A 14,507-nucleotide genomic window follows, 5' to 3' on the forward strand; every position below is an offset into this window, starting at 1 on the left:
CTTTGCATTTGAATACTTTTGAGCAGAGCATATAACACAACGTACTACTCGTAATCATCTGCAGGTAAATACTGTTGAGCAGAGCATATAACACAACGTACTACTCGTAATCATTTGCAGGTATATACTTTTGAGCAGAGCATATAACACAACGTACTACTCGTACCGGACTCCGAGGCCGTTGCAGCGGAGCCGGTGAAGTAAAAGCGCCTCTCGGGAGTAATGTTAGTCAGTACTTTGGTAGAGGCTTCCAGCGGGGAGTGCAACAGGACTCGAGGAGCAAGTCTCTACGCTCCGGTGCAGTTCGTAAGGCACCGCACTCAGTCTCGCTGAAGGGGGGGACACGGAACGGATCCCTCGGCGGGGTCTCTCCGTCGCGCAGGCAGGGGAGGGGACTCCCACGGAGGGGACAACCCGGGCCAAGTGCGGTGTGGTTCCCAGACCAGCAGGGGGCGCACCAGGGGGGATCTCGGCCTCCGGGCTTACCTCCGTCTCGGCGTCAGCAGGCGTCCGTCCTCACGACGATGGGGGAACTCGGCCCCGACCTTGCGCACCTCCTCACACGGCTGCGACGGCAGCGACGGGGCCCCGGGCTTCTCCTGGGCCTCGCGACACAGCAGGGCACTTCTCCAGGCCTCCAGGCCGCGGCGGTGCGTGCGCTGGCTTCGTCGTCGCAAGGGGGGGGCTCAAATTAAGGATGGGGATATGGTGCTCAGCGGAGCACGCTGCCGGGGGTCTCCGACCAGGGCGGGGAGCGCGGGGGTCACAGCGCTAGCACCTGGTCGATCCCCGGTGGCTTGGCAATCGGCTTAGCATTTAGTTCGATAGGTCAGCTTGGACACGCAGTCTCAGCTCTGGCATTCAAGGCTTACAGCTCGCTCTTGTCATGCAGTCTCAGTTCTTACAGTTAGGTTTCAGTTCTCAGTTGACAGATGAAGTCTTGTGGCGCAGATGTATCTGGCGCCCTTAAGGGGTTCTGTTCCAGGGGGTAGGAATGGAGAGGGCGACTAGATCCTTCCTAGTCAGGCTGGCAGGGAGTCTCTGGGTCCTCCTACTACTGGGCAAGATCAGTGGGATTCACAGGGCACCTCACTCACTTAAGAGGCAGTACCTAAATCCTGTCACTCTCAGAGGCATAAGTCCCTGGCTAGGCCCTACCGCCTACACTCCTGGTGGATTCTTCCAGCTCTGCTTCACCCCAATGGCCAACTCCCCACAAAAGTTTCCCTCCCACTCTTAAGTAGCCCTAGGTCAGGTGACCTCTAGCCAAGGCGGCAAAAGTAAAACCCCACCTCCCTTCTAGAAGGTTCCAGCACATTCCAGGAGCTTCCCCACTCTACCTATGGGACAAAAAGGCGGGCTGGTGTCGCAACATTGTTGTGGGTCCCAGCCAGCTCCTGGCAGCTAGGGTGCTACTATGAAAAACGACCACCCTGCAGTAGCAGGGGTCTGTGGCAGCCATCTTGGGAGAAGGGAGCACCTGCACCTTAACACTGATTGGCAATGAAAAGGCGCCCGGAGACCTAGTCCAACATAAAAATGAGGGTGGAAAAAATGAGGCACGATACAAAAATAGACGGGGAGACCACCCTAGGGCTGACAGGTCCAACATGCGTCCCCCCCAGCCGAAAGAGGGGAGAGCTACCCAACCTCTAGGGAGTTCTCTTCACTAAGGCGGAAAAACCTGGAGAGACTGTCAGCATTGGCGTGGTCAACTCCGGGCCGATGTTCCACCCGAAAGTCCATCCCCTGTAGGGAAATGGACCACCTCAATAACTTGGGGTTTTCGCCTCTCATCTGCATGAGCCAGCGAAGGGGGCGGTGGTCGGTCTGGATAAGGAAGTGAGTGCCAAAGAGGTATGGTCTCAACTTCTTCAGAGCCCATACCACCGCGAAGGCTTCTCTCTCAATGGTGCTCCATCGCCGTTCCCGAGGGAGGAGTCTTCGAGATATGAAGGCCACAGGTTGGTCTTGGCCCTCGGTGTTGAGTTGCGAGAGCACCGCACCTATGCCGTGCTCTGAGGCATCGGTCTGTACAATAAATTCCTTGCTGAAATCGGGTGTTGCTAGTACTGGAGCAGTACACATCGCATCTTTCAGCGTATCAAAGGCTTCTTGGCATGCAGCTGTCCATATGACCTTGCGAGGTTGTTTCTTTGAGGTCAACTCCGTCAAGGGTGTCACGATGGTACCATAACCCTTGACGAACCGGCGGTAATACCCAGTGAGGCCGAGGAAAGCTCGGACCTCTGTTTGGGTCTTGGGGGGCTCCCAAGCCAAGATGGTCTCAATTTTGGCCTGGAGGGGTTGCACCTTACCTCCGCCCACCAGGTGTCCCAGGTACACGACAGATCCCTGTCCAATCTGGCACTTGCTGGCTTTAATGGTTAAGCCAGCGCGTTGCAACGCCTGCAATACCTCCTGGAGGTGTTGCAGATGGTCCTCCCAGTTGCTACTGAAGACAGCTATGTCATCCAAGTAGGCTGCTGAGAAGGACTCCAGGCCAGATAGTACCTGATTCACTAACCGCTGGAATGTGGCCGGAGCATTTTTGAGCCCAAAGGGCATGACTCGAAATTGGTAGTGGCCCTCTGGGGTGGAGAACGCAGTCTTCTCCCGTGCTCCGTCGGCCATGGCAATCTGCCAATATCCGGATGTCAGGTAAATGGTGCTGAGGTACCGGGCTGCTCCCAGCCGGTCCACCAGCTCATCTGCACGTGGGATGGGGTGAGCATCTGTCTTCGTGACAGAGTTCAACCCCCGGTAGTCCACACAGAACCGAAGTTCTGGCGTCGTACCCGGTGGGGCCGCTTTCGGCACCAACACCACTGGACTAGCCCACGGGCTGCTGGAAGGTTCTATCACCCCCAGCTCCAGCATCTTTGCCACCTCATGCTGGATGCTATCCTTCACTCGGTCGGAGAGCCGGTAAGACTTGTTCTTCACCGGGGGGCTCTCCCCTGTGTCCACATCATGGGTACACAGATGAGTGATTCCAGGCGTGAGGGAGAACAACGAGGCGAACTGCCCCAGGACATGGCGACAGTCCCTCTGTTGCTCTGGGGTCAAGGATGGGGAGAGGACTACACCTTCTACCGAACCATCCTTCTCCTGTACCGCTAGAAGGTCAGGAAGAGCTTCACTCTCTTCCTCTTCGCTCCCATCCGTCAGCATAAGGAGAGCAAGCTCCGATCGCTCATGGTGCGGCTTCAGGCGGTTGACGTGGAGCACCCTGAGGGGCTGACGGGGGTTTTTCACATCCACAACGTAGGTGGTCTGGCCTCGCCGCTCCACAATGTCGAACGGGCCAGTCCACCGGTCCTGGAGGGCACAAAGCTCCCCAGGTTCCATAACCCACACCTTCTGTCCAACGTCCAACTCGACCGTCTGAGCGTTGCGGTCATACCACTCCTTCATCACGGTCTGGCTAGCCTCCAGGTTCTCTGTGGCTGCCTTCCACAGCTTGGCCATCTGGCTGCGGAACGCCAGCATGTAGCTGACAATGTCTCGGGGAAGCTTCTGCGAAGTCTTCTCCCACCCCTCTTTCACTAAACTGAGGGGACCCCTAACGGGATGGCCATAGAGCAATTCAAACGGGCTGAACCCGACTCCCTTCTGCGGTACCTCCCGATAGGAGAATAACAAGCAGGGGAGGAGGACGTCCCACTTCCGCCTCAAGCCTTCTGGTAGGCTTCGGATCATCCCCTTCAATGTCTTATTGAAGCGCTCTACAAGTCCGTTAGTCTGGGGGTGGTAAGGAGTGGAGAACCGGTAGGTCACTCCACACTCCTTCCACATGGCCTGCATGTAGGCCGACATGAAATTCGTGCCCCTGTCCGACACCACGACCTTCGGGAATCCCACTCGGGTAAAAATTCCCAACAGTGCCCGCGCCACCACCGGTGCAGTGATGGTCCTCAGAGGAATAGCCTCTGGGTACCTTGTGGCGTGGGCCACCAAAACCAAGATGAATCGGTGTCCCGCTGCGGTCGGAGGGTCCAATGGCCCAACAATATCGATACCGACCCTCTCAAAAGGGGTCCAGACCACGGGGAGCGGTTCCAACGGGACCTTCAACTTAGTCCCAGTCTTGCCACTAGCCTGACAAGACTTGCAGGTCTTGCAAAAGGTGTCTGAGACAATCTTCATCCTGGGCCAATAAAAATGGGGGACTAACCGTGCAAAGGTTTTGTCCTGGCCCAGGTGTCCGGCTAAGGGTATCTTGTGCGCTAACTCCAGCAGGAAGGCCCGGTAACATTCGGGGACCACTATGGCCCTCGAAGATCCATGTACCGGCACCCTGGGCTCACTGTATAGGAGGCCATCCTCCCAATACACATGATAACCTCCCAGTTCCTGACTGGCCACTTGGGCTTCGGCCTGCCGCCGCATGCCTTCAAGAGTGGGGCACGCCCTTTGTGCCTGACAAAATTCCTCCCGGGTAGGCCCTCCTTCCACATGCCAGTCAGCAAGGGTCGGCAAGTCCTTCACAGGAACGACATCTACCTCCGCGGACTCCGGGGGCACCTCTGTGGCCTCCCCATCCGACTCACGGGGCATGTCCTCCACCACCTTCTTCTTTCCACGTTTGGCTGTGGGTTGGGCCATAATTCCAGGCTCCAACCCCAGGTGAGTTCCATGCCGGGCAGCAATGGACCGCGTGCTCACGCAAGTCCACCCTGGTAATCCCAGCATCTCGGTGTGAGCGTGAAACTCGACATCCTTCCACTTGGTGTGCTCCAGGTCGTTCCCTAGCAAACACCCCACAGGCAAGGCAGGGCTCACAGCAACTCTCAATAGGCCTTTGACTCCTCCCCACTCGAATGGAACACGAGCCACTGGATAGTGGCTCAAACTGCCGTCAGCCAATACGGCCGGATGGAACTCCTCGGGGACTACTTGGTCTGGGGACACCAGCCGCCGCACGACAGTGGTCATGCTGGCCCCTGTGTCTCTCAGAGCTTCCACCTCCTCCCCATTAATTCTCACCCTCTGCTGATATTTAGCAGTGTTCGGGGGCAGGGACACTACGGGGACCACCTCTCTATCCCCGAGTGAAACCAGCGTCAGGCCTGTCCACTCCCCTTCCCTATCTAAGGGCAGCTCCACCCCAAGCGCTATACTACTTACCCCGGGACTTTTCCCGCCCAATGGGGCTGGGGGTGGCTTGCGACACTTGGGATCTCCTCGGTAGTGTCCAATCTCCCCACACTCGTAGCACCGCACAATCCTTGGCTGCTGACTCCTGTCAGGGTAAGTGGGTCTTGTGGAATTGGACGGGGGTGGGGTTCCTACTCCCTTCCCAAACTTATTTTGGGGACCTTTCGAGAACTCCATCTTTCTATCTCCCCCCTCTTTCTTCTGGGGGAAACCCTGTCCAACTTTCGAGCCATCTCCCCCGGGGCCCTTGTGAGACACCCGGGTGCTCACCCAAATATCTGCCTCCTCCGCAAGCTCTCGAGGATCCATCAGCTTGCGGTCCACCAGATGTTGGCGCAGCTCCGGAAAGCTCTTATCCAAGAGGTGCTCCCTTAAAAAAAGATCGTACAACCCTTGGTAGTCCTGCACCTCGCTGCCACGCACCCAACCATCTAGTGCCTTCCTCGCGTAATCAAAAAAATCTACCCATGTCTGGGTGGACAGCTTATGGCTGCCACGAAACTTCTGCCTATACTTCTCGGGGTTAAGGCCAAACTGCTTTAACAAGGCCTCTTTCATGGGGGCATACCTGACCTGATCCGCCTTGGCCAAATATAACAGGGTGTCCCTAACGTTGGGAGGTATATACCGGTAGAGACCACCTCCCCAGTTACTCTCGGGTACCCCATGGGCCGTTAAGGCTACCTCGTATGCCTCCAACCACTTCATGATGTCATCCCCCACTGTGTAATTGGCTATTATTTCCTTGGGTAGGTAGAACTTCGATTCTTGAGGTTCCCTGGGTATGCTGCCACCATTGTCCTTATTGGACGCGTTCAATTGGAGGGCGCGTAACTCCAGCTCTTTTAACTGAAGCTCGTGCGCCAGCTTCTTCTCCGCCATTGCCCATTTCTTATTCTCTCTTTCTTGTTCCAATCTGGCTCTTTCCCTTTCTTTTTCCCTTTCTCTTTCATGCTCCAACTTGGCTAGTTCTCATCTTAATTGCCTCTCTTCCCTTCTGTCCTCATACTCCTCCGGAGACGCGCTCCTCCTAGACCCCGTCTTACTACTGGCCCCAGAACGTCTCCCTGGGGGCACATTTTCAGACATGTCTACATTCAAGATGTCCAGGACTTCCTGGGCGCTCTCCTCTTGAGGTGCATCTGGCGCCTCCTGTCCCTCGTCCCCTCTCCCTTCTGGGTGGGCTTCTACCCATGCCCTAATGGCGGTGCGGAGTTCCGGTCCTTTGGCCCTCCGCATCCCAGGCACCCCCATCTCCTGCGCGAACTCCCTTAGTTGCTTCACAGTATACACCTCGAGGTCAGCTAACCGGAATTCCATTCTGGCAGGTGGGGACCTAGACTCTAAGGAGAAAATTCCTAGGGTGTAGGCAACAGTTAATAACTAACCAGGCTTCTTGCACTCTCTACCTGGACAGTGGAACCAATAATCCAGCAAACAATGGTTTGTGAGCTCTGGAACAAAAATGTAGGATAGGCGTTTAATTGTGGCGCCCTTCGCCTCACGGAAGGGTGCTGTATGGTCACAGGTCCTAAGGATCCCACCGCTGGCCAACAATGTAGGAACCTGGGGTCACCAGGCCCTATGGGCGGTAACGTGGCGCGAGCCGGTCGGGCAACCAGAGGGCTATGTGTTAAGCAACCATACACCACACGCTTCTCATGGACTAGGGACACACACAATAAGGGACGCCACACCGTTTAAATTATGCAAATACTTCAAGTTTATCCAAGTATAGCTGGTCAGTTGCAGTTCAGGAAATAACAAGGCGATACATGCATCATAATACCATCGATCAGTAAATACGACAATCTTGGCGATATATATGCAGTGCCTAACCTCATTCATGTACCCACGGCAGATGGCTAAGTGCGGGTGAATATAGCGCTGTGCGCGCTAAGAGAGGTCGTTCCCTGAACAGGCCGTCTAACACAGCACAATACTCGTAATGGGTGACATTGGGTACATCAACATGGAGCCTGTAGCACTGAGCGCTCCTCGTATTCAATGGCACTTGAGTCTGTGAAGCAAGGCATATAAAACAAAGCGTTACTCGGAATGGATGACACGTAACACTTTCAGACGGAACCGCTAACACAACGCGCTACTCGTAATTATGGGCATGTAAATACGTTTGAGCAGAGCACATAGCACAGCGCGCTACTCGTAACCATTGGCGTGTGAATACTGTTGAGCAGAGCATATAACACAACTCGCTACTCGTAACCCTTGGCATGTAAATACTGTTGAGCAGAGCATATAACACAACGCGCTACACGTAACCCTTTGCATGTGAATACTTTTGAGCAGAGCATATAACACAACTTACTACTCGTAATCATCTGCAGCTAAATACTGTTGAGCAGAGCATATAACACAACGTACTACTCGTAATCATTTGCAGGTATATACTTTTGAGCAGAGCATATAACACAACGTACTACTCGTACCGGACTCCGAGGCCGTTGCAGCGGAGCCGGTGAAGTAAAAGCGCCTCTCGGGAGTAATGTTAGTCAGTACTTTGGTAGAGGCTTCCAGCGGGGAGTGCAACAGGACTCGAGGAGCAAGTCGCTACGCTCCGGTGCAGTTCGTAAGGCACCGCACTCAGTCTCGCTGAAGGGGGGACACGGAACGGATCCCTCGGCGGGGTCTCTCCGTCGCGCAGGCAGGGGAGGGGACTCCCACGGAGGGGACAACCCGGGCCAAGTGCGGTGTGGTTCCCAGACCAGCAGGGGGCGCACCAGGGGGGATCTCGGCCTCCGGGCTTACCTCCGTCTCGGCGTCAGCAGGCGTCCGTCCTCACGACGATGGGGGAACTCGGCCCCGACCTTGCGCACCTCCTCACACGGCTGCGACGGCAGCGACGGGGCCCCGGGCTTCTCCTGGGCCTCGCGACACAGCAGGGCACTTCTCCAGGCCTCCAGGCCGCGGCGGTGCGTGCGCTGGCTTCGTCGTCGCAAGGGGGGGGGCTCAAATTAAGGATGGGGATATGGTGCTCAGCGGAGCACGCTGCCGGGGGTCCCCGACCAGGGCGGGGAGCGCGGGGGTCACAGCGCTAGCACCTGGTCGATCCCCGGTGGCTTGGCAATCGGCTTAGCATTTAGTTCGATAGGTCAGCTTGGACACGCAGTCTCAGCTCTGGCATTCAAGGCTTACAGCTCGCTCTTGTCATGCAGTCTCAGTTCTTACAGTTAGGTTTCAGTTCTCAGTTGACAGATGAAGTCTTGTGGCGCAGATGTATCTGGCGCCCTTAAGGGGTTCTGTTCCAGGGGGTAGGAATGGAGAGGGCGACTAGATCCTTCCTAGTCAGGCTGGCAGAGAGTCTCTGGGTCCTCCTACTACTGGGCAAGATCAGTGGGATTCACAGGGCACCTCACTCACTTAAGAGGCAGTACCTAAATCCTGTCACTCTCAGAGGCATAAGTCCCTGGCTAGGCCCTACCGCCTACACTCCTGGTGGATTCTTCCAGCTCTGCTTCACCCCAATGGCCAACTCCCCACAAAAGTTTCCCTCCCACTCTTAAGTAGCCCTAGGTCAGGTGACCTCTAGCCAAGGCGGCAAAAGTAAAACCCCACCTCCCTTCTAGAAGGTTCCAGCACATTCCAGGAGCTTCCCCACTCTACCTATGGGACAAAAAGGCGGGCTGGTGTCGCAACATTGTTGTGGGTCCCAGCCAGCTCCTGGCAGCTAGGGTGCTACTATGAAAAACGACCACCCTGCAGTAGCAGGGGTCTGTGGCAGCCATCTTGGGAGAAGGGAGCACCTGCACCTTAACACTGATTGGCAATGAAAAGGCGCCCGGAGGCCTAGTCCAACATAAAAATGAGGGTGGAAAAAATGAGGCACGATACAAAAATAGACGGGGAGACCACCCTGGGGCTGACAGGTCCAACATCTACCAATACTCACAGTGTCATGTGCCTGGTTAGGCCTCGAAGGAAACACTGCCATTTTACATGAACTTTTGACACACATTTGCATTTGTGACACTTTGAGTTACTTTCTTGGAAACACCAACATTGCTTACACAAGTCAACTTCGCGGGAACACTATCGTATTGCTCTGCCACTATATACAAGGCCTAAACGTACGTTATGCAAATGTGTTTGTTATTTTCGTGCATGTGGTGACACAGCTATCTGTAGCACACAAACAATGGCTCCCTGATAACAATCTCAGCCAAATGCAAGGATGCCTTTTTCTATAAATAAATATCTGTTTCCAGTTCAAGTAAGAGGTCAGAGGAGGCACTTCTGCTCACATTGAGAGGTCTCTACAGGCCAACGCTTTTGACCAGCTTCTGACTAACATCTCAGTGAGTGTTGTACAGCTATTAACCAAGACGGGTTATCTACTTCTGTCTATTGATCATTGCAGCACATATATACTATACAAGAATCATGCTGGTTCAATAAACAGTGAAAACGTCCCTTTGTGTATTCTTTGTTCATTTCTCTGAGCAAAAGAGTGTATGACCGAAAGGTTCTAGGTCTGTCACCATGGTTCCTGAGGCAACAGGGTTGTCATGCTCATTGGTTGCCAGAACTGTTTACTCCCTGTACAGGCCTATACTGGCACTGTGAAATAGCTCAATCAATATCAATCAATCACGTGTTTGTTAAGCATGACTACTCACCCGTAAGGGTCTCAAGGCGCTGGGAAGTGTAGGGGGGGGGGGGGGCTGGTGCATTTTCCAGTCCATCAAGGAGGGGGTCTGTCGAAGAGCCACGTTTTGAGGTTTATCGTGAAGATGGGGAGTGATGTTGTCTGTCTGAGGTGGAGCAGTAGGGCGTTCCAGGCTCTGGCCGCGAGGAAGGAGAAGGAGCAGCCTCCTGATATGGTCTTTCTGGTGCGGGGGGATCACGGCATAGGAGAGCTGGGCTGATCGTAGGGTCCTTTGGGGTGCATGGAATTTGAGTCGGCTGTTCAGGTATGCCGGTCCGGTGTTGTGGAGGGTTTTGTGTGCTGGGTGAGAATTCTGAAGGTGATTCTAGCCTTGATGGGGAGCCAGTGGAGTGTGCGCAGGTGCTGGGAGATATGGCAGTGTCTTGGCAGGTTGAGGACCAGTCTAGGGGCGGCATTCTGGATGTTTTGTAGCTTGCGGGTGAGGTTTTTGTTTATTCCAGCGTAGAGTGCGTTGCCGTAGTCGAGTCTGCTGGTGACGAGGGCTTGAGTGACGGTGTTTCTGTGCTCGAGGGGGATCCATTTGAAGGTCTTACGCAGGAGGCGGAGAGTGTGGAAGCAGGAGGATGCGACGGAGTTGATCTGGCAGTTCATTTTGAACTCGGAGTCCAGGATGATTCCAAGGTTGCGTGCGTGGTCCGTGGGGGTGGGTGGGCTTCCGAGGTCAGGGGGCCACCAGGTGTCGTTCCAGCCGTCAGGGTTTGGACCCATGATGAGTACTTCTGTTTTGTCAGTGTTGATCTGCAGGCAGCTGCTTTTCATCCATTTGGCGACAGCTTCCATGCCTTCTTGAAAGTTGTGTTTGGCTGTGTTGGGTTCGTTGAATAGGGAGAAGACGAGTTCTGTGTCGTCTGCGTATGACACAATGTTGAGTCCGTGGGTTCTGACGATGGGGGTGAGCGGAGCCATGTAGACGTTGAAGAGCATGGGGATGAGGGAGGACCCCTGGGGTACTCCACAGGTCTTTGGCGTAGGGTCTGAGAGGAAAGGAGGGAGCCTAACCCGCTGCGTTCTGCCAGAGAGGAAGGAGTGGATCCAGTCGAGGGCCTTGTCCCGGATCCCTGCGTCGAGGAGTCTGGGTGTTAGGGTGGTCTATTGGACAACATATCCTGCGGGGTGCATGGAATCAGTCTGGCACCATCCCAATGTTTATTTTGTCCACAAAAATGCAGTTCCTACTGAATAGATGAAACTACATGACAAGAAGACCACCCTGACCACCACCACCACCACACAAGAAACCACAACTAAGCATTCCATATAAACTGAAGCACACTCAGACCCATACTCTCACCACGTCTACATAAAAATGCTGGATATTTTCCAGCCACTTCCTTGTCCCTCCCAAATTTACTAATTTAACATAGGTAAATAGGTGCAGAGATCTCCAAGGTTTGGGGAAAAGATCTCTACTCAGAAGAGACAGGAGATACAGAGACTTCCGAGTGTAAGTATGTGAATAGCATTTTGTAGTATGTGAGAAGTACTATTGTAGTGCTAGTACGTGCAGTTTCTTAATAGGCCTCAATATGTCCTGAGCAATAGAAGAAAGGAATTCCACATTCCTGGGTGACAAAGTATGCTGAAGGCACAGGCCAGCCGCCACTGCTTCAGGAATTGGAGGGCTTCTGAGAGTTTTTAGGGCTTCACATTACCTGGAGGAAAACAAAAGGTCTCTTCTGTGTGGCGGTGTGCAAGAATGAACTGTGAACTGCAGTTGAAACAGGGGGTTAGGTGGGAAATGTATAGATTTCAATACCTGGGCATACACGTTTTACATCAAAAAGGCAGCACAAGCACTTATTGGTCAGGATGCAAATGGGAATTGAGTAGGTCTGTAGGATTCTGGAACACTCTACCACTCTCTATTATGGAATGAGTGTCCCTACCCACCTACCTACATGTTTAGACATAATACAAACTCAATGAGTGCATTATCTTAAAAGCGGTTTGAAAATTTGGACAGTTTGTTGGTTTTCCTGGTCTGGTAGAACAAACGATGTAGGGTTAAGTTGGAAACCGTGAAAATGAAAGGGTGGCCGGGAGCTGCTGGACTTAGTGGTTTGTATTATCTGGCCTCACAACTCCAGCACACCATAGAAAGGATGGATGACAAGGAGAACTAGGACAACAAACTGCTGCAGAGTACATATGGCAGAGTCCCTCTAAAATAGGTCCTCTGCAGTACCAGTGGCATTACAAAAATTGCAGATCTCCACCTTCCCCAGAAGCCAGGCCCCCATAAGAGAAGGAGGTCCTTTGTAAAGGCCAGGACGACATGGGTTCATAGAGGAGTCACAGACTAATGCTATAAACATAAAGATATGTGCTCTGCGAAGCACATCAGAGCTGCATGGCTAGCAAATGATACAGAGTCAAGGAAATGTGCGACGGGCACAATTCAGCTAAGAATGAGAGAGACACAAGATAAGCTTTAAGCAGCATTGGGTAACTGCTGATATGTACTGCTCTGTGCAAATTGTAAATTGTCACACATCTTTGCTTTGTATTTTAATTGCCACTGAGGTTGAGGAATGATTTTGGCTAAATCCTCTTAAGCCTGGAGCTCAGGGAGGGGGGTTTGGACGAACCCGTGGGCTGAGTCCTTTTAGTTATCGCAGGCGTTCCTGCGGGACACATCTGCGAGAAGCTTCTCTTCTTCCGGTAACGGGGTCTTGCCTGCCGGGAGCACTCGCATGATAACGTACCTTCAGCATCCATTAAGAGTGGCAGGTCCTTGGACGTCTGCATGATTGTCTGAGCATCAGGAAGGATTCTGTAATAAGAAATGATGGTGCCATGATGGGGCGTGACTTCCTAGTCATCCACCCAATCCATCATGGATGCCATACTATAGGCTATGGTGAAGCCTTCCCTAACCAATATGGAGAAAGTACTTCCTTTGTTCCTAGTTCGATTTCCTGGTCATATTTTACTATATAAGCCTGCAGATATCACAGTGCTGTATGATGCAATGCCCCCAGACTCTGGTCTGCTTCTTATCCCTTATATCACTGTTCTTTTCTCTTGTTATATTTCTGTGCTATTGCTATTGGCAAGTTTCTGGAGTATTTTTTCTGCCACTGCCTTTTTTTCCTCCTGGCAGTTTCCTTAGAGGGCACATTCCAGCTTTGTGTTTTCTCCAAGGTCTGACAAGGGGGCTTCTGAAGACGATCATCCTGTCTTCAAGCCAAGAACCTTCATGCACAAACGACTATTCAAGTGCTCAGCCCTTGAAAGAAACAACAGCTAGCTATAAAGGAGAGATTGTGACAAACAATAAGAAAATCTCACCTTCCACGGTCTCCGGATACCTTTGAAGAAATCTGGCATCCACATTGGAAGGACAACAGCTTCTCTTAGTAACTTCTTGGCTTCTTCTAGGTCTGCTATGTCTTCCCTGAGAAAAACAAAGGAATAACCAAAATAATCATATCAACTGTTTTTTGTTAGCAATTTATAACACAATTGAAAAATATGAGGGATGTTAAAACATTTATCATTAACGCATGCTTTGGTTGCAGCACTACATATTAACGCCATACTGGGTAACCATCATTCAAGTCTGACTCTGAGATGGCATGGCAATTACTAGGGCATGAAGTGTTGTTTTGTAATAAGGAAGAAGTGCTTTGTAATGACGACTCAAAGAGGAGACAGTCAGTCTTAAGTGAAGATCAACAGGTATGTTTATTAGTCGTGACGATACAGCCATTCACCAGAAGAGATCATCCACCATTACCCAAGCTCAACAGAACATTCTAGCCCTCTTTCAGAGCCCACAAGATCACTCAACCTAACATTCCACAGGGTCATCAGACCGCTACATGATTAACCAATAAAGGACGGGGTTGTGGACCAGTATGATAGAGGGTGCTGCATTCAGTAGGACAAGCAGATTAGGAGAGCAGAAGAATAACAAGAGGACACACATTACCGATGAGTAGGCACTTTTAAAGAGCGGTGGTTGCTAATCTCATTGCCTCCTACCAGCTTGCGACATCATCAGCCACAAATTGTGAAAGTAGGTTTGTCTCATGACACTGGATAGTCTCATGAACATCCAGCTCGGTGGTATTCTTAGAGGAGCTTTCGTACCAAATGGAGAAGCTACAGTGCAGCATGGGAAGAGATGCTTTGTGCTACATACACTGGCATGCATCATGGTGGAAGCGTAGTGTGCTACATTGCACAAAGAAGGAAATACCATTGCCTAGTGATGGTCTGCTGTGCTCCACAAATGGGCTTCTGGACAATGCCAAGTAGCTACAAATAACAAGGGAGGCATTGACGTGTGCAGAAGAATTATGGCTCACACCAGTGAAGAGTTGCTGTACTCCAGGAAGGAGGTTCTCTAAACAAGTGCTCTAGCAAAACAAATTGGTGTTTGGACATAGTACGTAACCATGAAATGCTAGTACATACAACTAGTTCTCTCTGACACACTTCAAGAGGGACAGTGTCTATCTGTGGCTTTTATTAGGAGACTTGTAAAACAAATATTCAGCAAGAAGGGAAAAAGGTATGATATGGTCATATCACTCATAGGAGTGACCCCATGGAAATATATGAGGACATTTGTTGACCATTTCTCTCACTCTAAGGCCTGTGCTAATGGGTGAGTGGTAGATGTTTGATGTTACTGGAATGAGAAGTGATTCAG

The 14,507-nt window shown here is 52.2% G+C and overlaps 1 protein-coding gene across 1 annotated transcript in view; it reads right to left on the reverse strand.

Moving 5' to 3' along the window:
* KATNAL1 (katanin catalytic subunit A1 like 1) overlaps window positions 1-14,507 on the reverse strand; it is a 386,354-nt gene that overhangs the window by 217,465 nt on the left and 154,382 nt on the right. Inside the window, exon 6 of the mRNA XM_085621654.1 lies at window positions 13,139-13,244. Within this exon, the coding sequence (XP_085477780.1) occupies window positions 13,139-13,244 (106 nt within the window). The remainder of the gene's footprint in view (window positions 1-13,138; window positions 13,245-14,507) is intronic.

The sequence above is a fragment of the Triturus cristatus genome, chromosome 8, assembly GCF_964204655.1.
Source record: "Triturus cristatus chromosome 8, aTriCri1.1, whole genome shotgun sequence".
Classification (NCBI taxonomy): domain Eukaryota; kingdom Metazoa; phylum Chordata; class Amphibia; order Caudata; family Salamandridae; genus Triturus; species Triturus cristatus.